The sequence below is a fragment of the Nomascus leucogenys genome, chromosome 17, assembly GCF_006542625.1.
Source record: "Nomascus leucogenys isolate Asia chromosome 17, Asia_NLE_v1, whole genome shotgun sequence".
Classification (NCBI taxonomy): domain Eukaryota; kingdom Metazoa; phylum Chordata; class Mammalia; order Primates; family Hylobatidae; genus Nomascus; species Nomascus leucogenys.
In genome coordinates, this window is record NC_044397.1 from 33677277 (window position 1) to 33701833 (window position 24557).

General features: G+C 43.8%; 1 protein-coding gene across 3 annotated transcripts in view; it reads right to left on the bottom strand.

Annotated features, from left to right (window-relative positions):
• SMURF1 (SMAD specific E3 ubiquitin protein ligase 1) overlaps positions 1 to 24557 on the bottom strand; it is a 116292-nt gene that overhangs the window by 19765 nt on the left and 71970 nt on the right. For 2 of the 3 annotated variants that reach the window (XM_030796109.1, XM_030796107.1), the window contains exons 2-10: positions 14263 to 14301; positions 13068 to 13176; positions 10255 to 10388; positions 10042 to 10107; positions 7646 to 7721; positions 5062 to 5303; positions 4176 to 4260; positions 2401 to 2547; positions 513 to 711 (exon numbers count right to left, since the gene is read on the bottom strand). In XM_030796109.1, coding sequence (XP_030651969.1) covers positions 513 to 711; positions 2401 to 2547; positions 4176 to 4260; positions 5062 to 5303; positions 7646 to 7721; positions 10042 to 10107; positions 10255 to 10388; positions 13068 to 13176; positions 14263 to 14301 — 1097 coding nt within the window. Of the gene's footprint in view, positions 1 to 512; positions 712 to 2400; positions 2548 to 3756; positions 3835 to 4175; positions 4261 to 5061; positions 5304 to 7645; positions 7722 to 10041; positions 10108 to 10254; positions 10389 to 13067; positions 13177 to 14262; positions 14302 to 24557 lie in introns of all 3 variants that reach the window. The other variant, XM_030796110.1, reaches the window with a different exon arrangement.

The window sequence follows — 24557 nt, forward strand, 5'->3', positions numbered from 1 at the left end:
CTGCTCCTCGCCAATTTCCACAGGAGAAGCAGGACGGCCCCCAGCCCCTGAGCTGCCCTGAGAAGGACAGCCCTCAGATGACATCTCACATAAGAAGAGAGGAGGGAGACTGCCTGGCTCTGGGGAAAGCACAGATTGCAGATTGCAGGAATATTTAACCCGCATCCTGTAGACAAGGCGGTTCCCACTATTTTTTAGTGCTAGTTTCTGTATACTAGGTGAAAACCTAGAGGTGAAACTATTTAGTTTTTCCATTTTTACCATGAGAGGAAATGAATACCATTCCCTCCCTCTACACAGGCTGTGGTCCTGACAAACTCTGCACTTCCCTTAGTAATAAAATCAATACCTCAAATACCAAACAGAAAGAAGGGTTCCCTGAAATGCAGACATCACCCACAAAGCAGTTCATCTAAAGCAGCCCTTGAAAACAAACACATTTGAGATTCCTTTGTCCGAATTGCCTTATTTGTTTCTGAACAGGGTCTGGGCAGTGGCCCTGAACTGTCTACCTCGAAGATTTCTTCTCTGGACACTTCAATGCGGCAGTGACCAGCTTGGGGCTGCTGAAGCGACAGTTCGTGTCTGAGGACTTTCAGCTTCTGGACTAGATCTCTTTCATATCTCTGGGCAGGAAGCTCCTCGTCCTCCAGAGAGCCCTCGCTGGGCAGTGGCAGCGGCTGGCTGGGCTCCTTGAGTTGGCACTGGTGACTTGAGAAGAAGAGACGCAGAAAGTCACTCTGAAGCCCCGGCCAGGGGAGCTGCAAGCACCCACGTACACGACAGGGTTGGAGGAGAGAGCTAGCTGCACGCAACTTCAGGGAGAATTTGTTTCCCTGATGACATAACCATGTACCTAGCTAGCTGTGTCAAAGTTGCTGATGGCCACATTAGCCTAAATATAGGTGTACAGTACAATAAAGGGGGTACTCCAGGCCGGGCATGGTGGCTCAAGCCTATAATCCCAGCACTTTGGGAGGCCAAGGCAGGTGGATCACCTGAGGTCAGGAGTTCGAGACCAGCCTGACCAACATGGTGAAACCCCGTCTCTACTAAAAATACAAAATTAGCCAGGTGTGGTGGCAGGCACCTATAATCCCAGCTACTCAGGAGGCTGAGACAGGAAAATCACTTGAACCCGGGAGGCAGAGGTTGCAGTGAGCTGAGATTGCGCCATTGCCCTCCAGCCTGGCGACAGAGCGAGACTCTGTCTCAAAAAAAAAAAAGGAGTACCCCAATTCCAAGCAACCACTTATCTCGCACATTACTACTACAAATAAAAATGGAAATGGCTGTCATTTATTATGCATCTATTACGCACCCATGAGATGGACCAAAGCATCATCAGATGCACCTTGGCAGTTAGAATGAAATGGAGATGATGGGAAAAAATTTTAAAGGAGGTAACAGTGGAGAGCTCAAATGAAATCTAATGATAGGCACAACAGCAGACCACTCGAGTGAAATCTCATGAAAACCGTCCCTCATTTTTGCCGCCAAGAGATTTCTACACCTGCTCATTGAGAAGAAAATTTCAGTAAAAGGAGTAGGATTAGTATGGTGACAAAGTGGCATTTGTCCTGTTCAAGTTTTGCCACTGAGACACAGAGCTGTCGGTCACAAGAGCTATGTCGGGGGCAGGCGCAGTGGCTCATGCCTATAATCCCAGCACTTTGGGAGGCCGAGGCAGGCGGATCACCCAAAGTCAGGAATTTGGGACCAGCCTGGCCAACATGGCAAAATCCCGTCTCTACTAAAAATACAATAATTAGCCGGGTGTGGTGGTGGGCGCCTGTAATCCCAGCTACTCAGGAGGCTGAGGCAGGAGAATCGCTTGAACCAGGGAGGCGGAGGTTGCAGTGAGCCAAGATCGTGCCACTGCACTCCAGCCTGGGCGACAGAGTGGGACTCTATCTCAAAAACAAAAACAAAAACAAACAAAAAAAAAGAGCTATGTGGAATGTTTGGCTCTGAGAACACGACAGGCCTGGAACACTAAATATGGGATCCAAGATAATTCCCAGTTCCAAGGTATCCAGTTCCCCACCGTGCAGGCACTAGGGAGACAGCACCTATCTCTACTTCTCAACCTAAGGGCCACGTGTCTCATGAGAGCGTGGCGTGCAGAAGCTTCCCTCATGAAGCTACCTACGACTGCCATCTCGGTAAATTTTATTTAGGCTGCAAGTAAGAAAAGGGTAGTAACAAAGGGCTTCAGTGCTCTTCACAGCTAATTTAAGAGTTTAAAATATGCAATTATCCACCAGATATTTAACATCATTTTGACCACACTTATTATCCAACCAGCAAGGCAGTCGATAAATTCACAAAAATACCAGTCCAAGAAAGTATTCGATTATCAATGAAAGAGGTCAGCAAAAAATATTTTTAAAGTCTTACTTCATGATGTGGTGTAACCTTGGGTCTGTAAACTGGGTTGTTCGGTTATTATGATCTACAAAATATATCCTCCCAGAAACTGTACTTCTGACTTCCCAGCCTGGTGGCAGTGGTCCAAGTTCATCACAATTCACACTGTTAAGGTCTCTACCAAAATGGAAGATACAGAGAGGTTTGTCCAACTGAGTACGGAGGAATGAGACCAAAAGTCAGCAACAGAAGCCACAGAGGTTCCTTATCAAGGTGTCTGTGTCCCAGCTCTGCCAAGATGGACCTTCGTGGTGCTACTTACGCTAAACCTCCACTCAGTCCAGCCCTCTCTGCTGCAAACAGCAGCAACATCCGAGAGATTTAAAACCAAACTTTCAGGCTGGGTGCAGTGGCTCACGCCTGTAATCCCAGCACTCTGGGAGGCAGGTGGATCACCTGAGGTCAGGAATTCGAGACCAGCCTGGCCAACATGATGAAACCCTGTCTCTACTAATAATACAAAAATTAGTTGGGTGTGGTGGTGGGTGCCTGTAATCTCAGCTACTCAGGAGGCTGAGACAGGAGAATCGCTTGAACCTGGGAGGTGGATGTTGCAGTGAGCCGAGATCATGCCATTGCACTCCAGCCTGGGCGACAAGAGTGAAATTCCATCTCCAAAAAAAAAAAAAATAGGAAGTTTCAGAGCTTATAACCATGATAAGGAACAGGGGCTGCCCACGGAATATCATTTCTTATACAAAAGAAGGCCCTAATAGTAGGAAATATCTTAGTGCTGTCAGAAAACTATCTGAATTCACAAGTGTCATTAAATGTTCCAGGCCAGAAGGGTTTCTTCATTGGAAAGTTCCCAGACAGCACCAAGCTTTTCAGGGCTAAGGGAGATAGAGGAACATGCATTCAGAAACTCGCGATTCGAAACAGTTGCAGCAGGACGAGGCATTCTCATTTTCAAATGGGCTTTCTGTTCAACAAGTATTTTCCACTCTAAGAATGATTAATTATTCTCCTGATTAATAATTTCAACACAATCTACAGTCAGAAGGGAGCACAGCTTTACTGACCAAGATGTGTTTCTAATTAACACAAAAGCCTGTCATTTCTAACAGGGGGTACAAAAGAGACACCTCATTCATTTGCAGGTAATATATTTCCAGTCTCATTATAGGTACTGAGTCATACATTAAACATAGTCTTGGAAAATCAGACAGGAAGTTTATTCTCAGATGAAACAAATTATGAATAAAAAGGAACTAAGTATTACCAAAAATCGTATTAGGTAGTAATGCTATTCTAAAAGGAAACAAAAAGCAAAGAAAAGAAAAAAAGAAACGTAACTCTGTTATGGGGTTGGGGGGTCTCTCTAACCTGGGCTCAGATGTATGGCCTTGTAGAAGGAATTCGTATAGAAAAGCTGCATCTCCCCCAGGAATGGTCCCCGAGGGACTGAGGCAATGGGGACAGTAAAGTAGAAGAGAGAAAGGGTAACAGAGTCTTTATATTTCCTTGACTTATGATGGAAAATTTTAAGCATATAAAAAAATTAGTGATCATACGGAATCGCTGTGTAACCAACTTCAACAATGACTCACGGTCAACCTTGTTTCAAATGTACCCCTGTCCACTCCCCCAACCCCAGCTTATCTGAAGCAAATCCCAGACATCAATATCATCTCGTTCATCCCTATTTTTAGTTTAAAACAAGAGCAACACATCTGGAAGGCACTGGCTTTTCAAGTCAACTGCTGGAAAGACAGCTGGGAGGGGGTGCATTTCAGGATGCTTACCTTGGTATCCTGGGGTCGTGCCACGTGCTCACTCCAGTCTGTGTGTGCAAAAAGTAAACTTGGCCCTGGACTGTTGTTCTTTGTTCTACACAAGAAATTCGGGATCCAAATTAGACAAGTTCAATTCCAGGGAGAGTTTGTAACCATTCCTCGATGCCCTCACGTCTGGTATTATGTAAATCTAGATAACACTCCCCTCTTATCCCTGTTCTTCTCTCTGAGGTGGCCGAATAATCCTCTCTTCTCCATCTCGCCCCATGCTCCCCTTTCCAGAGCACTACAGCACCCTCAACTAGCCTACATGTTACCTTGGTTTGCTTTGGTCTTCGTTTGCCTAAGATTTTCACTTGATTTCTAAACTGGGAGATTTGGAGCAATTGCTGAAAATTCATGATTAGCTAGATTTAGCACCATTGTCTTCCAGTTGTCTTTACGCTGCCACAATTATCAAATGGCACAGCCATGCAAACATCCACACTTAATGGCACAAACAGGCTACTCAAAAAGGGTTAAACGCCGGACGCAGTGGCTCACGTCTATAATCCCAGCACTTGGGCGGCTGAGGCAAGCGGATCACTTGAGCCCAGGAGTTTGAGACCAGTCTGGGCAACATGGCGAGACCCATTCTCTACAAAAAATACAAAAATTAGCCGGGCATGATGGTGTGTGCCTAAAATCCCAGCTACTCGGGTGGATCGCTTGAGCTACGGAGGTCAAGGCTGCCGTGAGCCATGATCATGCCACTGCACTCCAGCATGGGTGACAGAGCGAGACCTTGTCTCAAAAAAAAAAAAAGTCAACTCATGGAAACAGGGCAGATGGCACTGGCCACAGCTCGTGGAAACAGGGCAGATGGCACTGGCCACAGCAGGGTACATTCTCTCACCGTAGCCTTCAGGCAGTTCCGGGGACTGGTGGCCGTGTGGTCGGTTCTGGGGCGTCTGTAGTGAACCTCGCACATCAGGGTTTCGAAGCCGCTGTGCCTGAAGTCTTTGATCTTGACTTGGGGACTCCACGAACCTGCAGTTCCCTCCTCCAGCGGCAGCACCGGTGCTATCTGTATAAGGGGCTGGTTCCTCCATGAAGCAGCTGAGCGGCCTCCCAGGCCCCGAGTCTTCATACACCGTTCTGAAAGGGACGAGAGCAGGCAGGCATGGTGTCACCATGGAGGAGTCACAAGACCAGCGCCTTAGGGCTAGTGTCCTAAGGGACACCGTCTCATACATTCGTTTTCCTTTAACAATGTCCAGTGTTCCAAGAGCCTAGTTTTGTAAAATTCACCGTGTGCCACTCAAACAGAAAGACAGACTCTTCTAAGAGGAACAGGTGGCCAGAGTGTCCCCAAGGCCAACTGTACAATTTCACGATAGGGTAGACTGGAATGATTAGAAGAAACCAGCCTTAGACTATGAGGAGTTCGTGAAATGAGATCTCATTTTTCTTGATTTAAAATCACATCCAGGCCGGGTGTGGTGGCTCACGCCTGTAATCCCAACTTTGGGACGCCGAGGTGGGCAGATCACTTGAGGTCAGGAGTTCAAGACCACCAGCCTGGCCAACATGGTGAAACCGCATCTCTACTAAAAATACAAAAATTAGCTGGGTGTGGTGGCACACGCCTGTGGTCCCAGCTACTCGGGAGGCTGAGGCACGAGAATTGCTTGAACCCAGGAGGCAGAGGTTGCAGTGAGCCAAGATTGCGCCATTGTACTCCGGCCTGGGTGTCGAAAATAAAATAAAATAAAATCATATCCAAATACTCCATTTTCCTTGTTATTTTACTCTATAACGAAACTCTTGGTTACATAAAATGTCAAAATGCCTTTAGGTACTTTTTAAACATCAATCTTCACCCCCTGAGCCAAATTCTGAAGACAATTTACCTTAATAGGCTACTGTCCCTTAGAAGCAAATACTTTTTTAAAATCTTAGATTGAAAAATTTCAAATATATATAAAAAATTAGAGACCAGTACAATGAACCCCCCCATGTGCCCCGCTCCCAGCTAACCATCATCCAGTGTCCACTCTTCCAATCCTTCCCCACCAACCCCAACATTTTATGACTTCACCCTTAAATATTGCCATTATCACAACTAAAAAATGTTCATTAATTTTTTTAAAAAATCAAATAGCAGTGTTCAGATTTCTCCAATTGTCTCATAAATTAGGATCCAAAGTCCACACCTTGCATGTGTAGCTATGTCTCAAGTTTGTTTTTATATGAATTGTTAACAGGTTCTCCTTCCCTCCCGTCTTTGCTTTTCTTGCAGTCTATTGGTTGAAGACCCTGGGTTGTCTGTCCTACAGAGGGCCCCATTCTGGATGTTTGTTGATTATATTCTCTTGGGGCCGTGAGACACATTCCTGGTCCCCTGTATTTCCAAGAGGTGTGTTAATGTTGGATCATCTCTCTTTTGTGATGTTGTTAACAATTACTGCTTGTTGGCCAGGTCCATTAATTCGTGGGGGACTGCCGAACCAATGACGGTTCAACAGTTTGTTGTATTTTTTTAGTGTGTTGAGTTCCTTCCCCCATCATTATGAACCCAAGGATTTTTAATATATTTGACATGTTCCAAATTCATGGCAGTTATAATTCTTTTCTTTTCTTTGAGCCAGGGTCTTGTTGTGTCGCCCAAGGTGGAGCACGGTGGTGTGATCAGGGTTCACTGCAACTTCAAACTCCTGGACTCAAAGCAATCCTCCCACCTCAGCTTCCCTAGTAGCTGGGACTGTAGGTGCGTGCCACCGTGCCCAGCTAATTGGTTATTTTTTATTTTTTGGTAGAGACAAAGTCTCGCTATGTTGCCCTGGCTGGTCTCAAACTCGAGACCAAAGTCTCCAGCCACCTTGGCCTCCCAAAGTGCTGGGATTACAAGCAGTTATAATTCTTACTGATGCTCAAACTCACCCATCTTTGGCCCATGGGAGCCTCTTTCATTGGATTCTGAGTCTTTCAGGCACAACCCCAGTTTGTTTGTTTGTTTGTTTGTTTGTTTGTTTTTGAGACAGTCTCGCTCTGTCACCCAGGCTGGAGGGCAGTGGCGTGATCTTGGCTCACTGCAACCCCCTCCTCCCAGGTTCAAGCAGTTCTCCTGCCTCAGCCTCCAGAGTAGCTGGGACTATAGGCTCCTGCCACCACGCCTGGCTAATCGTTTGTATTTTTAGTAGAGACGGGGTTTCACCATATTACCCAGGATGGTCTCAATCTCCTGACCTCGTGATCCGCCCGCCTCGGCCTCCCAAACTGCTGGGATTACAGGCGTGAGCCACCGCGCCCGGCCAACCCCAGTTGTTTTTACAGCTTCCTTTATAGACAAGTAAACTGGTTCACAGTTTTATGCCAACATCCTTTATGCATCTCAAGCATTCTGCAGAGTGACTTAAGGAGGGAAGGGCGCTTTCCTATAGGCCGAGAGGTTAAGGCAGCAGAGAACTCGGCCTGCCTCTCGCTGTGGTTATACGTACCCTTCATTTTCTAACAGTCCTCTGCAGTCCACCACCGAGCCGCCAGTTCCTATTCTGTCTCGTGTCTGTAAACTGACTAAAAGAGAAAAGAACGACTTGTGTTAAAACCGAGCAGGGTTTACATAATTATAATACAGTGAGTCATTGCTAATTTAGAATTTATGTACAATATCATAAAAAACGAGGCATATGTGTATGCATACACACATATATTCCTATGCTTTCAAATACGAAGCATTTTACTCCGGTAGCTGCGTGCTACTTGGAATATTCCTTGTAAATGTGGCAAAGAAAAGGGTGCTATGTTTCTCCTGGTCTCCATAAAAATAACAATGCAATATTCAGTCCCTCTAAGTTATTTTCAAGAAGATTTATTTTTTAAGAAGACTTTTTTTGGGCCAGGCATGGTGGCTCATACCTGTAATCCCAGCACTTTGGGAGGCCAAGATGGGTGGATCGCCGGAACTCAGGAGTTTGAGACCAGCCTGGGCAACGTGGCAAAACCCCGTCTCTACTAAAAATACAAAAATTAGCCGGGCATGGTGGCACACACTTGCAGTCCCAGCTACTCGGGAGGCTGAGGCAGGAAAATTGCTTGAACTCAGGAGGCGGAGGTTACAGTGAGCTAAGATCGTGCCACTGAACTGCAGCAGGGTGACAGAGTGAGATTCTGTCTCCAAAAAAAAATTGAAAATTAAAAAAATAAAAATAAGAAGTTTTTTGGGGGGGGATTAAGTCTTACTGTGTTGCCCAGGCTGGCCTCAAACTCCTGGGCTCAAGCAATCCTCCCGCCTTAGCCTCAGAGTAGCTAGACTACAGGCATGTGCCACTGAGCCCAGTTTTTATTTCTTAAGAACATTCTGACTTAACTTTAATAAAGACACAGGCCAGGCATGGTGGCTCACACCTGTAATACCAGCACTTTGGGAGGCTGAGGCGGGCGGATCACCTGAGGCTGGGAGTTCCAGACCAGTGTGGCCAACATGGTGAAACCTTGTCTGCTAAAAATACAAAAAATTACCCAGGTGTGGTGTTAAGCAGCTGTAACCCCAGCTACTCAGGAGGCTGAGGCAGGAGAATCACTTAAACCCGGGAGGCGGAGGTTGCAGTGAGCTGAGATCATGCCACTGCACTCCAGCCTGGGCGACAGAGCAAGACTCCGTCTCAAAAAAATAAATGAATAAAGACACAGAGAGTACTTTTAGCATCTGCAAAGTCTAAGTGAATCTAAATATTTATTCTCTATCTTTACTATGAACAAGACTTTTATAAAGTTGTTTTCAGTTACTCATTTTTCTCCCTGGCACATCCCTCCACAAAGAAAAAAAGAAATTACACACAGGAAAGCATTCGGTGAGAACTTTTTCATGATGGTAGATTTCAGGGTGTATGTCTGCACTATTCATTTATCTTGGGTCAGGTCTACACAGGACAATACCTAAAAGATTTGGAGTGAGAATCACTCCAATGTGCTGCAGAGAGACGATTTTTTTTTTATTCCATGCAGCAGTGCTTACAAGTCAATATCTGAGTTACCCTAAAACACTAATACAAGTGGGTGGATAATAGGATGAGTTAAACAGCTAAATCACTTCCAACAGACTGCCTCTAGCCAACACTTTGTAACATTAGCATACTTTTTCATTCTAAATAATGCAATCCCCTGACTGTACAAATCATATTACATGGAATTCTTCGCAACTCTTGGCTTTTTACATGTATGATGGGGCTTCCAGAAGAAACTATTTCCCAACTCCTGTATGTGTGGCCACAATTCTTATTATCTACCCTTGGATAATACAGTCAAAAATGTCCATAAATGTGATGATTAAAATTACATTTAAAATTCTAACCCTAAATCTTTCTGTACCCGAGTCATTTTAACTCAACTTTAAAAGCCAAGAGAAGGGGGCCGGGCGTGGTGGCTCTCACCTGTAAGCCCAGCACTTTGGGAGGCCGAGGCGGGCAGATCACTCAAGGTCAGGAGATTGAGACCAGCCTGGCCAACATGGTGAAACTCCGTCTCTACTAAAAATACAAAAATTAGCCAGGCGTGGTGGCACACACCTGTGGTCCCAAGTACTCGGGAGGCTGAGGCAGGAGAATGGCTAGAACCTGGGAGGCGGAGGTTGCAGTGAGCTGAGATCTCACCACTGCACTCCATCTCAAAAAAAAGAAAAAACAGAAAAAAAAAAAAAGCCAGGAGACGGGAATTAGATAAAATAATAAAAACTACACAAGATGAAACTTCCTAGTACCGAAGAGAAGGCCCCGTACGTGGTCTGTCCTCTGAGGCCCGTCAGCATCGTCAGTGCCTGTATGTGAGTTCTCAGCGATGAAGGGTTGAATGTAAGTTCTGGAAAAGCATCTCTTTACACAGACAAGAAAGTTCTTACCCACTATCTGGCCACGAACTGCATCAGTATCTGAGGGGTTTAGTTTGCATAGATCCAAACGCTGGTCTGTAAACAAACAATTCAAAACTTAACCCAAGGAACATGAACTAGGGAGGAAGGCAGGAATTCAGTATTCAGCGATCAAAACAAAAAATGATGCCTCCTAAGCTTTCTTCGGTTGCATTAAGAGGCAGGAAAGCGTTTGGTTCTTACATCCAGTATCTTTTAATCTGCTGATGGCATTGGAGAGCAGCCGCACACAGCCCAGGAAGCCAGCTCCCTGTTTCTTGTGAATTTTCTTGTGGTTCCACACGCTAATGGTTATCGAATCCGTTTTCCCAACATATCTGGAAAGAAAGCGCAAAACTCATTTTTAATTGTGTTTCTTTTTTTTTTTTTTTGAGATGGAATCCTGCTCTGTTGCCCCCAGGCTGGAGTGCAGTTGCATGATCTCAGCTCACTGCAACTTCCGCCTCCCAAGTTTAAGTGATTCTCCTGCCTCAGCCTTCCGCGTAGCTGGGACTACAGGAGTACATCACCATGCCCGGCTAATTTCTGTATTTTTAGTAGAGGTGGGGTTTCGCCATGTGGCCAGGTTGGTCTTGAACTCCTAACCTCAGGTGATCTGCCTGCTTTGGCCTCCCAAAGTGCTGGGATTACAGGCATGAGCTACCATGCCCAGCTTTTAATTGTATTTCTGAATTATGATATCTCATTGAGATTTTCTCTCTAAGAAACCTTATAAAATAATGTTGCCTCCGTATTACACATGTAACAGGCATTTAATAAATACGTATCCATTAATTTCAACAGGCTGGGAAGAAAAACTACTTTGCTCCTTATGGAAGGGGCAAATGTAGATAACCACATGATAATAATAATCTTATAACAGACTTACTATATTTTATTTTGTATTTATTTATTTTGAGAAATAATTTTGCTCTTGTCGCCCAGGCCGGAGTGCAATGGCACAGTCTCAGCTCACTGCAACCTGTCTCCTGGGTTCAAGGAATTCTCCTGCCTCAGCCTCCCCAGCAGCTGAGATTACAGGCACCTGCCAACACACCTGGCTAATTTTTGTATTTTTAGTAGAGACGGGGTTTCACCATGTTGGCCAGGCTGGTCTCAACCTCCTGACCTCAGGTGATCCACCTGCCTCGGCCTCCCAAAGTGCTTGGATTATAGGTGTGAGCCACTGCACCTGGCGAATTTACTCTATTTTAATAGTCGCCTAGGACAGTAACATGATTCATAAATTCTCACCAATTAGGTTTGATATAGAATACTGGTTTGCGACAAGGGACTACTTACAAACCTACGGATCTATTCAAAGTAAACAAGAGGACACTAAGACATTAAACCTCCATTTACTGTCACTCCAAGTCAAAGGAGAGAGGAACTGAACCCACTTACACAGCCTCAGTGTCACTGAAACTGAATCTTAGAATATAATTCTTAAAAATCCCACCCAAATACAGTATAATTTGTATTAATTAAAAGACAATAATCTTTCAGGATTACTTTGATGAAAATATCTCAGTAGGAACATGAAAACATGGGTGCATATAAAATAGTAGTCTTCACAGCTGGGCGCAGTGGCTCACACCTATAATTCCAGCACTTTGGGAGGCCAAGGTGGATCACCTGAGGTCAGAAGGTCAAGACCAGCCTGGCCAACATGGTGAAACCTGTCTCTACTAAAAATATAAAAATTAACCAGGCATGGTGGCGGGTACCTGTAATCACAGCTACTCAGGAGGCTGAAGAACGAGAATCGCTTGAACCCAGGAGGAGGAGGTTGCAGTAAGCCCAGATTGCACCACTGTGCTCCAGCCTGGGCAACAGAGCAAGGCTCTGTTTGAAAGAAAAATTAAATTAAATTTAAAAATAAAATAAAATAGTGGTCTTCAAAGTACAATCCAGTTTTTGAATGAATATAAGAAATTTTCTGATGGCTTTGATCACATAAAACTATATTTTCTCTTGCAGAAAATATATATGTACTAAAAAGCAAAAATTTTCAAAGTCAACAGAAACATACAGTCATAATAATGCATTTTTTAGGCCTGGTACAGTGGCTCAAGCCTGTAATCCCAGCACTTTGGGAGGCCGAGGCGGGTGGATCACGAGGTCAGGAGTACGAGACCAGCCTGGCCAAGATGGTGAAACCCCCTCTCTACTAAAAATACAAAAATTAGTTGGGCGTGGTGGTGGGTGCCTGTAATCTCAGCTACTTGGGAGGCTGAGGCAGGAGAATCACTTGAATCCAGGAGGTGGAGGTCGCAGTGAGCCGAGATCACGCCACTGCACACTCTAGCCTGGGCGACAAAGCAAGACTCCATCTCCAAAAAAAAAAAAACAAACGCATTTTTTAGGTAGAAACTACAACTAGGTTTAGGGTTTTGCTGAAAAACAGTAGCATGTGGAGTTCACAAACTACAGCCTTTTTTTCTGCTAAGATGGCCAGGAGATTGAAAAGTTTGAGGATCACAGGTACAAAAGCAAACCATAAAAATCTATGAAAATGCCAAATGCAGTCAGGCACAGTGGCTCACGCCTGTAATCCCAACACTTTGGGAGGCTAAGGTGGGAGGATCACTTGAGGTCAGGAGTTCAAGACCAGCCTGGCCAACATGGTGAAACCCCGTCTCTACCAAAAAATACAAAAATTAGCTGGGTGTGGTGGCGTATGTCCATAATCCCAGCTACTTGGGAGGCTGAGGTAGGAGAATCACTTGTACCCAGGAGGCGGAGGTTGCGGTGAGCCGAGATCACGCCGCTGCACTCCAGCCTGGGTGACAGAGTGAGACTCTGTCTCAAAAAAGAAAAAGAAAAAAAGAAAATGGCAAATGCAAGAACTTCCAAGTACATAAATTCTAAAATTAGGCAACATAGACATTCATTTGGCCACCACTTTTGTTATCAATAGTCATCCTTTTTTTTTTTTTTCTTAAACGTTTTCTCCTAAAAGCTAGACACCTGCTTTCTTGCCGCTCCCCATGGGGCTTACAGAACATTCAACTCACAGATCATAGTGCTGGTTCCACTTTGGGTCCAATGTGTTTTTCACAGTGTCGGTTGAGTGGCACTGCCCAGACCCATCCACGACAATCTTTGCAAAAGGGTCGGGGAGCCCTAGAGGAGAGAGGAGACCCACACCTAGATGAGACCTCACATCCATCCATGTGACATAGAACACACAATTCGTGTTCTCTAATTTCAGGATAATTTCAATCAGCAAAATAAGTTATGTCTATTGAGCTTTCTAAGACAGCCTAGTATGCCTCCATACTCAGATTTTTAGAGGATAGAAAAGAAAGTGACTAAAAAAAAAAAAAGGCTTACATTCAAATTTCTATTAAAGTGGGGCTAATGAAGTAGGGGGGAAAGTGTCTGAAAGTAATTGTATTTAGACTTTCTAAAAATTAATAATGCCCCGAAATTTGTTTACTGATCTTTGCCTGTCTTATCTATGGAAGCGAGTCTTCACCAGGCCTTAATTCGGTAAGTCCCTAAATGCTAGAGAATGGATCAGACAGGTTTATTAGATCTGACAGGTGGCAAAGTGGACAGCTGTCAGAGAGAGAGATGGACACAAGCCACGACGCTGGAGCTTCCTGGCTACCTGGAGAAAGCCTTTGAGCCTAAGTTTCTTCATCTTGAAAGCACGAATAATACCACTCAAGAACTGAAAGATGTCCTGTGAGGATCAGAAAGCGTGTGAAGAATTTAATGCTGCAGGCACTGACCAGATACTAGGTGACTTTCTTAAGGAGTGATTCCTTCCTTTAGAAAAGGAGTCTCTATTTTTGCAATTCCTTTAATTACAGGGTGTTGTAAATGTGATTTAATTGGTAAAATCTGATTAACAATTGTATGCAAATCCAGTTGTTTTATACAAAAGTATTTCATTTGTACTAGAGCTGAGAATCCATCATCCAGCAGAAAGCAATATTCTAATAGGTAGAGTGGCAGAAAAAAGTGGGGGTGACCAGAATAGGAAATGAAAGACAGGTTTTGGGGTATGATTTATAAGCTCTGTGTCTTTCCGCTAAGGAACCCCCATGTTGTAGTCAACCGAGAAATAAAGTTTGGGGAACCATGGATTTCTATTAAGTAAAGGGCAAAACTTTGGAATACACCCAATCTTTTTTTAAAGTTTAAAATTTCAGAAATACATGCATAACATTATAAGAGGGAAAAAAATAAGTGTTTACTTACTGAAAAAGTCTTTCTTTGCAAGGTTCTTGGCACATAACACTAAAAACAAAGAAAAATTACTCAGGTTAGCATTAAAGACGAGATTTCCATAATAGCTAATCTATATTTACGCCCGAACAAAAAGACTCAAAAAATTAGCTTTGCCAAAGATTTGACTTTCAAATCTAGTGTCACATGAAACAAAAAATGGACAACCATCTAAAAAGTGTTTTCTCCTCAAACTGAAGATCAACTGTAACAAATACAAAATGCTTTAAAAATCTTAAACCCATTCAGATGAGTTTATCAATATACTTTTTTTTTTTTTTTAAGAGACAAGGTCTTGCTGTTGCCCAGGCTGGAGTGCAGTGGCATGATCATAGCTCACTGCAGCCTCGAACTCCTGGGATCAAGCAATCCTCTTGCCTCAGCCCTCCCAGTAGCTAGGATTATAGGCACACGCTGCCACACCTGGCTAAATTTTCTTATTTTTGTAGAGCTAGGGTCTCACTATATTGCCCAGGCTAGTCCTGAACTCCTGGCCTCAAGCGGTCCTCCCACCTTGGTCTCCCAGAGTGCTGGGTTTACAGGCTTGAACCACTGCACCCAGCCTACCGATATTCTCTTATACTGCATACGATCACATAAAAACCAACTCAAAGACCTGAACTATTTATCCTTATAGGTACCGCTAATGACAGAAGAAGCTATGCAATTTTTTATTCTGATAATACAATTTTGTAAATGTAAACTTTGATATGTTGGAAAATAGTAAGCAAGGGGAAGGTGGTAAAAAAAAAAAATATATGGGGCCATCATCAGGGTGGTGTGAACAAAAAATGATAAAATGCATGTTAAGAACTTAGCACTGGCTGGGCATGGTGGCTCACGCCTGTAATCCCAGCACTTTGGGAGGCTGAGGTGGGCAGATGACCTGAGGTCAGGAGTTCAAGACCAGCCTGGCCAACATGGAGAAACCCCATCTCTACTAAAATACAAAAATTAGCTGGGTGTGGTAGCGCATGCCTGTAATCCCAGCTACTCCAGAGGCTGAGGCAGGAGAATCACTTGAACCCAGGAGGCAGAGGTTGCAGTGAGCCGAGATCACGCCACTGCACTCTAGCCTGGGCGACAGAGCGAGACTCTGTCTCCAAAAAAAAAGAACTAAGCACAGTGTTGATGTATAGAAAGAATGCAATTAAGGCTCTTATTATTTTATTAATGAGTGATGAGGTAGTATCAATTACTGTTAAGACAGTTTGTCACTGGACCTGCTTGCTACACAATGAAAGTGACTGTGTCAGGGAGACACTGAGGTGCTTTTGTCTTTTGTACTGCTTCACAAATTGTCCTCAATTTTAACACTATTATGTTTATTAAGAACTTATATTTTACAAAAATGTGTTCACATAATAGATATTGTTCTGCCAAGTTTCACTTAGTTTTTATAAAACTAAGTGAATAATGTCATAAGTGATAAGCTATATATAGCTTTATCAAGATATATATATTTATATAGATATATAATCAAGATACATATATATAAAGAGACAGGGTCTCACTCCGTCACCCCAGGCTGGAGTGCAGTGGCACAATCATAGCTCACTGTAGCCTCAAACCCCTGGGCTCTAGGGATCCTCCAGCCTCAGGCTCTCGAGTTGCTGGGACTACAGGCACACACCACCACACCCAGCTAACTTCTTTTTTTAAAGAGACAGGCTTTCACTACGTTGCCCAGGCTGGTCCCAAGCTCCTGGCCTCAAGCAATCCTCCCACCTTCGCCTCCCAAAGTGCTGGGATTACAGGCATAGGCCACCATGCCCAGCCAAGATACAATTTATATACCACACAATTCACCCATTTAAAGTGTACAATACAGTGGTTTTTAGTATACTCATGGGTTGGACAACTGTCATTACAATCAATTTTAGAACATTTCTATCATCCCAAAAAGAAAGGCCATACCCAGTTTAAACTAACAATCTTAAACACATTCAAATGGGTTTATCAATATACTTTGTTTTTTCAGAGACAGGGTCTTGCTCTGTTGCCCAGGCTGGAGTGCAGTGGCATGATCATAGCTCACTGCACCCTCGAACTCCTGGGTTCAAGCAATCCTCTTGCCTCAGCCTCCCCAGTAGCTAGGATTACAGGCACATGCCACCCAGCACACTCTGGGAGGCTGAGGTGGGCGGATTACTTGACATCACAAAGTGGTGTTAGATTTTGTCAAATGCTTTTTCTACATGTGTTGAGATGCCGTTTTGGTGTTTGGCCTTTGTCTATTGATGCGGTGTGTGACATTAATTATTAAACCAATCCTGCGTTGTGAGATAAACTCAACTTGGCCATGGTACACAATCCTTTTAATATGTCGCTATATTCAGTTTGCTAGTATTTTGTTGAGGAATTTCACATCTACATTCATAAGGGATATTGGTTTGTATTTTCCTTTCCTTCATAGGCTATCTAGTTTTGGTATCAGAGTGATACCGCCCTCATAAAATGAGCTGGGAAATATTCCCTCCTCCTCCTCGTCTTTTTGTTTTGTTTTGGAAGAATTTGTGAAGAATTGGTATTAATTCTTCTTTAACGGTGGGTAGAGTTCACCAGTGACGGCCTCTAGGCCTGGGCTTTTCATTTTCTTTGTGAGAAGTGTTTTAAATTACTAATCTAATCTCTTTACTTTTTATAGATCTAGTCAGATTTTTCCATTTCTTCTTCAATCAGCCCTGGTAGTTTGTGAATTTCCAGAAGTTTGTTCATCTCGTGACTTTTTATAAGTCTATTCAGATTTTTCCGTTTCTTCTTCAGCCTTAGTAGTTTGTGTCTTTGTAGATGTTTGTTGATTGCACCCGTTGTATGCCACAAGTGTCATATGCCACAAGTGTTGTATGCCACAAGTGCTGGCATACACTTGTTTGTAGTATTCCTTGATAATCAGTATTCCTTGATAATATTTCTGTATAGTCAATAGCAATATTTCTTCTTCAGAGTAATGTAATCTTTATAGCCTTCCTTTCCACCTCAGTCTTTTTAGTGGATAGATCACTATTAATTACACCTCCTGCTGCTGTTTCATTTCTTGTTACTCTAATTACAAAGTACATACTTGAAAATATGGAAATGTGTAAAATAGAAAATCCACAGCCCCAAAACCTCATCATTACTGTTTGTCTAGCATTTGCCTGGCTAGTCTCATGTGCTTATTTTTCCCATTAACATTTAGAATCATTTTGAGCAAGTTTTTAAAAAATGACTTCATAAGTAAATGAGGAAATTTTTTGCCTGTTTACAATATTGAGTATTCTCATTCTTGAATGTAACATATTTATCCCTTTATTAAGTTTTTTGATGCCCTTAAGTGAGTTGGGTTGTTTTTTCTCTTTTTTGAGACAGAGTCTCTGTCGCCCAGGCTGGAGTGCAGTGGTGCGATCACAGCTCACTGCAGCCTCGAGCTTCCCAGGCCCAGATGAGCCTCCCACCACAGCCTCCCAAGGAGCTGGGACCGCAGATAAACACCAGCACACTTGGATAATTTTTTTGTAGAGACGGGGTCTCAGTATGTTGCCCAGGCTGGTCCGAAACTCCTGGGTTCAAGCAATCCACCAGCCTCGGCCTCCCAAAATGCTGGGATTACAGATGTGAGCTGCTGCAACCAGCTGAGATTTTAAAGTATTTCATAAAAGTCTTGCACATTTCTATTTGGGTGGATTCTTCGGGTATTTTTTGTTACTATTGTGAATGGAATCATTCCTTTTGTTGCATTTTCTCATTGTTATTTGGATATAGACGAGCTATTAGTTTTCTCACATTAATTTGAAATCACCCATTTATTTGGGCCCTCTTCACATGGGCCTATAATGTTCTGTTTGCTTCAGTTTTCCTTTTCTTTTCCAAAGCTTGGAATATCTCAACAGCTCTCATATAAAATTCAAAGTGTCCAAGACTGAAGTTCTTCCCAATCTGACTAGAAACCTGGTCCTCTCCCAGGATCTGTCAGTTCAGAGACCTTAGCAGCCCCCATCAAAGGCATAAACGAGGCCAGGCACGGTGGCTCACTCCTGTAATCCCAGCACTTTGGGAGGCTGAGGTGGGCAGATCACAAGGTCAAGAGATTGAGACCATCCTGGCCAACATGGTGAAACCCCGTCTCTACTAAAAATACAAAAATTAGCTGGGCGTGGAGGCGCGTGCCTGTAGTCCCAGCTATTCGGGAGGTTGAAGCAGGAGAATCGCTTGAACCTGGGAGGCAGAGGTTGCAGTGAGCTGAGATTGCGCCACTGCACTCCAGCCTGGTGACAGAGCGAGATCCCGTCAAAAAAAAAAAAAAAAAAAAAAAAAAAAGCCACAAGCGAGAAGACTACATGTTCTCCTTCTTTCCTCTCAATCTCAAATACGTTACCTTCTTAGCATCTCCACCCTTGTCCAAGCTCCCAACACAAGCTATGATGAAGTGACCGTTTCAAGACTTAAATCTCATGTCTGTCTTCCTTTTAAAATTCTCCAGTGGCTTCCCCTTGCAAAACTCTAGCCTTGTGAGCCTCCGATCCCTCCCCACCTCCCTGTGCAGTCTCAAATATTAGCCACCAATTCTGGGCCCTGGTTTTCGGAGGTGCTGGTGCTAGATTGCTTCTGAATAGAATAATCCTGGTCACATGTCTCACAAATATTAATCTTTGCTCATACAATGTTTGAGTTTAAGGCTAATTCCAGTGGAATTTGGTTACATCATGAAGTGGAGAAAGGTCTCAGCAGTGTTAGCACAAAGAAAATTTTGCTTTGGCCAGACACAATGGCTCATGCCTGTAATCCCAGCACTTTGGGAGACTGAGGCAGGTGGGATCGCTTTAGCTCAGGAGTTGGAGACCAGCCTGGGCAACATGGCAAGATCTCTACAAAAAAATACAAAAATTAGCAAGGCAAGGTGGTAGGCGACTGTAGTCCCAGCCACTTGGAAGGCAGAGATGGGAGGCTCACCTGAGCCTGGAAAGGTCGAGACTGCAGTGAGCTATGACCACACCACTGCACTCCAGCCTGGGTGACAGAGTGAGACTCTGTCTCAAAAAGAAAAAGAAAAAAAAAAAAGGAAAGAAGAAATTTGCTTCAATTCTCTATAAGGATCATTTAGGGTCATTCTGAATGTGGTTAAGTTAATGGTATATGATTTCTCCTACTAAAATAGCTTTTTGATCAGGACATGGAATTTGGTCCACTCTAGAGATATATGAATAAAAGGTAATTCATTAGACATTATAAAATCTCATTCTATTTAGATTTTTTTTTTTTTTTTTTGAGACGGAGTCTCGCTCTGTCACCCAGGCTGGAGTGCAGTGGCGTGATGTCGGCTCAATGCAAGCTCCACCTGCTGGGTTCAAGTGATTCTCCTGCCTCAGCTTCCTGAGTAGCTGGGATTACAGACGCACACCACCATGCCCGGCTAATTTTTTTATTTTTAGTAGAGACGGGGTTTCACCATATTGGTCAGGCTGGTCTCAAACTTTTGACCTCATGATGCACCCGCCTCGGCCTCCCAAAGTGCTAGGATTACAGGTGTGAGCCCGGGATTACAGGCTGGGCCCGGCCTTAGATCTATTGTTTTTTAAAAAATACATTTATGTACCAATACGGTGAGGTTCTGGGGATATAGCAATTAACAAAAGACACATTTCCAGAAAACTGAGTTTATTTTTCAGTGTGGACCAATGCATGGTTTCTTCAGTTCCAACCCTGAAGCACCCCTCTACCTTAGCCAGATCATTCCTCTTACCTCCCATAATTTCCTAATCACATCCCATAGTTTTCCTAATGTTGGGAATATGGTCAAAGCAAATTACATAGTGTTCACGAAGCACTTGAATACATGGAAAGGAAGTGTTTTGCTAACATGAGGTACATGCAGTTAGTAAAACAAGCTTTTACCTGGCAAAATACAGGGTTATACAAATACTACTTGAGGTCGGGCGCGGTGGCTCACGCCTGTAATCCCAGCACTTTGGGAGGCTGAGGCCGAGGCAGGTGGATCACATGAGGCCAGGAGTTCCAGACCAGCCTGGCCAGCATGGTGAAACCCCGTCTCTATTAAAAATGCAAAACAATTAGCCGGGTGTAGTGCTGGGTGCCTGTAATCCTAGCTAGTCGGGAGACTGAGGCAGGAAAATTGCTTGAATCTGGGAGGTGGAGGTTGCAGTGAGCCAAGATCATGCCACTGCACTCCAGCCTGGGCGACAGAGTGAGACTATCCCCCCTACCAAAAAAATACTACTTGTGGTTTCACCCACTCCAACAATGAACTACAGCAAAAATTTAATACTTTATTCAATCTTGAGAAAGTTTCTAATTTGTGTCAATACTACTGTTTCTCTAGCCTGTGGCTAGAAACTTTCACTGCAATGTTGTTATTCCTCTCTTCTTCTTATATTTCTGTGTCTCCACATCCTATCACTGTCTTCTTCTGAATGTCTCTTGAATTTGTCTGTTCCAGATTTTTATAACCACTCTCTTCTTGGCATCACCTACACACAACTGCGCCCTCCCTGATGGAAGCCTCCCTGGTCCACAAGACATTTAGCCACTACATCAATCTTTTTTTGTATCTGTAGAGGCAAGAGCTCACTCTTTGCCCAGTCTAGAGTGCAGGGGCACAATCATGGCTGACTGCAGCCTCAAAACTCCTGGGCTCAAGTGATCCTCCCACCTCGGCCTCCTGAGTAGCTGCGACTATAGGCATGCACCACTATGCTCAGCTAATTTTCCTGTTTTTAAAAAATTTCTGTAGAAACAAGGTCTCACTATGTTTCCCAGGCTGCTCTCAAACACCTGGCCTCCAGTGATCCTCCTGCCTCAGCCTCCCCAAGTGCTGAGATTACGGGCTTGAGCCACTGTGCCCGGCCCGGATCAATCTTTTGAATGCCATTTTCACGTTCTTATGCAAAAACCTCAACAACACCAACAACGAAATCTCTAATGACTGTATTATATTTTACTGTGAATCTGAGTTTCTCCCTGGGTATCAAGATTTCCCATTCCCTAATAACACATTTATTCCCCATTATTCCTCAAGGTATAGCTTGGATTAGCCCCCTTTACCCACCCCGGCTACCTCCAAGAGTTTATTCTTGCTTCTTAACCCATCAGCCAATCCCCCTCTCTCTTTGCTGGGCCCTACATTGAGGGTCCAGGCCAGGCATTTTGTCAGTGAAGCTTCACTCAAGCCAGTGTTTCCCAAATGTCAGTCTGTGATGACATTTTCACTAGCACCAAAACCAAAAAGATAAGGACAATGTAAGCAGGGTTTTCATAAAACGAAACTAATTTTAAGTGGCTGTTCTTTGTTCTGATGTTATGTCTTTCCTGCTTTTTTCATGTTAAAATGTCCTTTCTTTAATGTAAGAGGTAACAAAAAATGGTGACAGAGCAGTGACTTGGCAAAATAAAAATTGGGCAATATTATACTGATCCCCACATGTACATAAATGTTTTGACTGCTCTGGGAATTACAACTCTAACCATCAGTGATCAGCTCCCTTTTTTTAATCCTATTTACTTTGAGAATCATATAGTTTAGTATTCAATTACTTCCCATACAGGTGGCTTTGTTCCCCAGCTAAGTTAGGCCCCTCTGAGGGAGGAAGCATCCATCCATCCATTCATTCATTCATTTATTTTCTGGGCCAGGGTTTCGCTCTGTCGCCCAAGCTAGAATGCAGTGGCACGAACATAGCTCACTGCAGTCTCAAACTCCTGGGCTCCAGTGATGCTCCCACCACAGCCTCCTGAGTACCTGGGACTACAAGGCATGCACCACCACCCCTGACTAATTTTTTAATTTCTTGTGGGGACAAGGTTTCACTATGTTGCCCAGGCTGGTCTCAAACTGAGCTTAAGCGATCCCCCCACCTCAGCCTCCCAAAGTGCTGTGCCACTTCCAAGGCCACTGTACCAGAGCCACTGATCTGTCAATTCTGATACAAATTTGGGATATCTTCAAATTTGCATTGAAGGAAAAAAAAATCACATTTCAGTTATATCAACAGATTCAAATGCCAAAAATGTCAAGCCCATACAGGAGAACTGAACTCTATTCCATTATCTGTGACTGAAACAAACACTTCTTTCCAATCTTGCTCAGTAAGTTTATGCATACACAAGACACATACACGTTTCCACTATTCCGACACCATTAAATGATCAAATGATTTCTTCCTGCGGGGAAAACTGTCTAAGTTAACAAAACACACTTCAGCACCCACCAGCCCTGCCTATTGGCTTTGGAGGTGGGAACAGATATCTGGTAAAGCGACAGTCCTGAGGTAAGTTTTCAAAACACCTGTTTGCTTAAAATATGGATGTTACAGTTCATCTTCTACAATTGCACTAAATTAAAAATAAATGACGAAATCATGTGAGCTATTTGCCATCAGAAGTGTGGCAGAATTCAGATCATATCCCCAAACGTGGCAGGGTTAGGCAGAGCTGTTGTGGCAGAAACTGTCTCTCCTATGAGGCACAACTGAGCCCCAAGGACGAGGTGGGGATGTGCCACCTGCTGCCTGTTCCCACGGGTTCCCTGCCAGCACCAAACACTATCTGTGTGATCCTTTCTAGTCCAGAAAGCTCTTCTATATACACTATTCTCTTCTTATTCTCATAGGATGCGGGACATGGACACACAGGCAGATGGATTTTTTCCCAATTCATGGGTGAAGGCATCTCTGCTGCACCTCCATCCCACTCTACATTAATGTGGCATCATCATAGCTCTTTGCAGAGCCTGAAATTAAACCCTTTCTTTATTTGCATTCTTCTTAATGCCGAGCTCCACTGAAGCAAGCACTGTGTCTTTTATTATTAACCACTGTCTCCCCAGAGGCTGAAACAGTGCCTGGCACATGCAGTTGACTTTAAACATATTTGTTAAATGGTATTAGGCAATGACCTTTTTTTTTTTTTTTTTTTTTAACTGTGTAATTAACCCACTAGAATGTAAGCATCAAGAAGGCAGAGGCTGCCTTCTCAACTGTTACATTCCTAGCACGGAAGCACAGGCCCTGGCAGAAATTAGCGCTTGATCAATGTTTGTTGAAATCAATGAATAATTGCCTGCTTGAATGAATGTATGAAAACAACTGTTTTGCAAGCGCCACAATGTGATGTGTCTGACTCCTATGCCATGTTCCACAAGGAGTTGAGAGCCTGGAAGCTTTGCACACTACTGCCTGGCAGATCTGGTTCTTCGGAAATAATATATATATATATATTCTGCAGGTTCAAAGCAGAAGTATTATTATAATGAGGGAGTAATAAAGTACATGTCAAAATACAAGTACTAAAGTCCAGAGGGCATTTGGAACTTTTTTTTTTTTTATATGGAGTCTTGCTCTGTTGCCCAGGCTGGAGTGCAGTGGCACAATCTCGGCTCATTGCAACCTCCACCTCCCGGGTTCAAGCGATCCTCCTGCCTCAGCCCCCCTAGTAGCTGGGATTACAGGCATGTGCCACCATGCCCAGCTAATTTTTGTATTTTTAGTAGAGACGAGGTTTCGCCATGTTGGCCAGGCTGGTCTCGAACTCCTGACCTCAGGTGATCCACCCGCCTCGGCCTCACAAAGTGCTGGGATTACACGCATGAGCCGCCGCACCCGGCCAAAAACAGGACACGGAAGTTTTTATTTGAACAAAGCTCTCATGAAGGAACCATCATTTTTACATCTTAAGGGATGATCTTCAAGGATTTGCTACACCATCACATTCCAAGAAAACCGATAACTGGGGATCACTCTCTATTTTTTAACATTAAAATGTTATTTTTCCCACCACCCTCACAGAATCTGCAGCCCCTGAAGTAGGGGCTCTTCCTGGATGGAGAAAGAAGACAGGTCCCACACAGGAAGCGATTGCCAAAGCTATTGTTTTCTTTTGTTTGTTTTTTTCTGAAGTATTATAGGCTAACACCTTTGCTTTGGAAGGTAAGAAAAGTGTCTCATTAAAGTCTGTCTGTATAGGACAATTTCTATCTCCAGATAATGTTTCTGTCTTAAATAAACACAGTGGAATGTTTTACAGAAGAACAAGGGCAAGGCCAGACTCGGCGGCTCATGCCTGTAATCCCAGCACTTTGGGAGGCCGAGGCAGGAAGATTCCTTGAGCCCAGGAGTTGGAGACCACCCCTGAGCAACGGAACAAGACACTGTATCTTAAAAAAAAAAAAAAAATTAAAAATTAGCCAGTTCAGTGGTTTGTACCTGTGCTCCCAGCTACTCAGGAGGCTGAGGGAGGAGAACTACTTGAACCCAAGAGTTCAAGCCTGCAGTAAG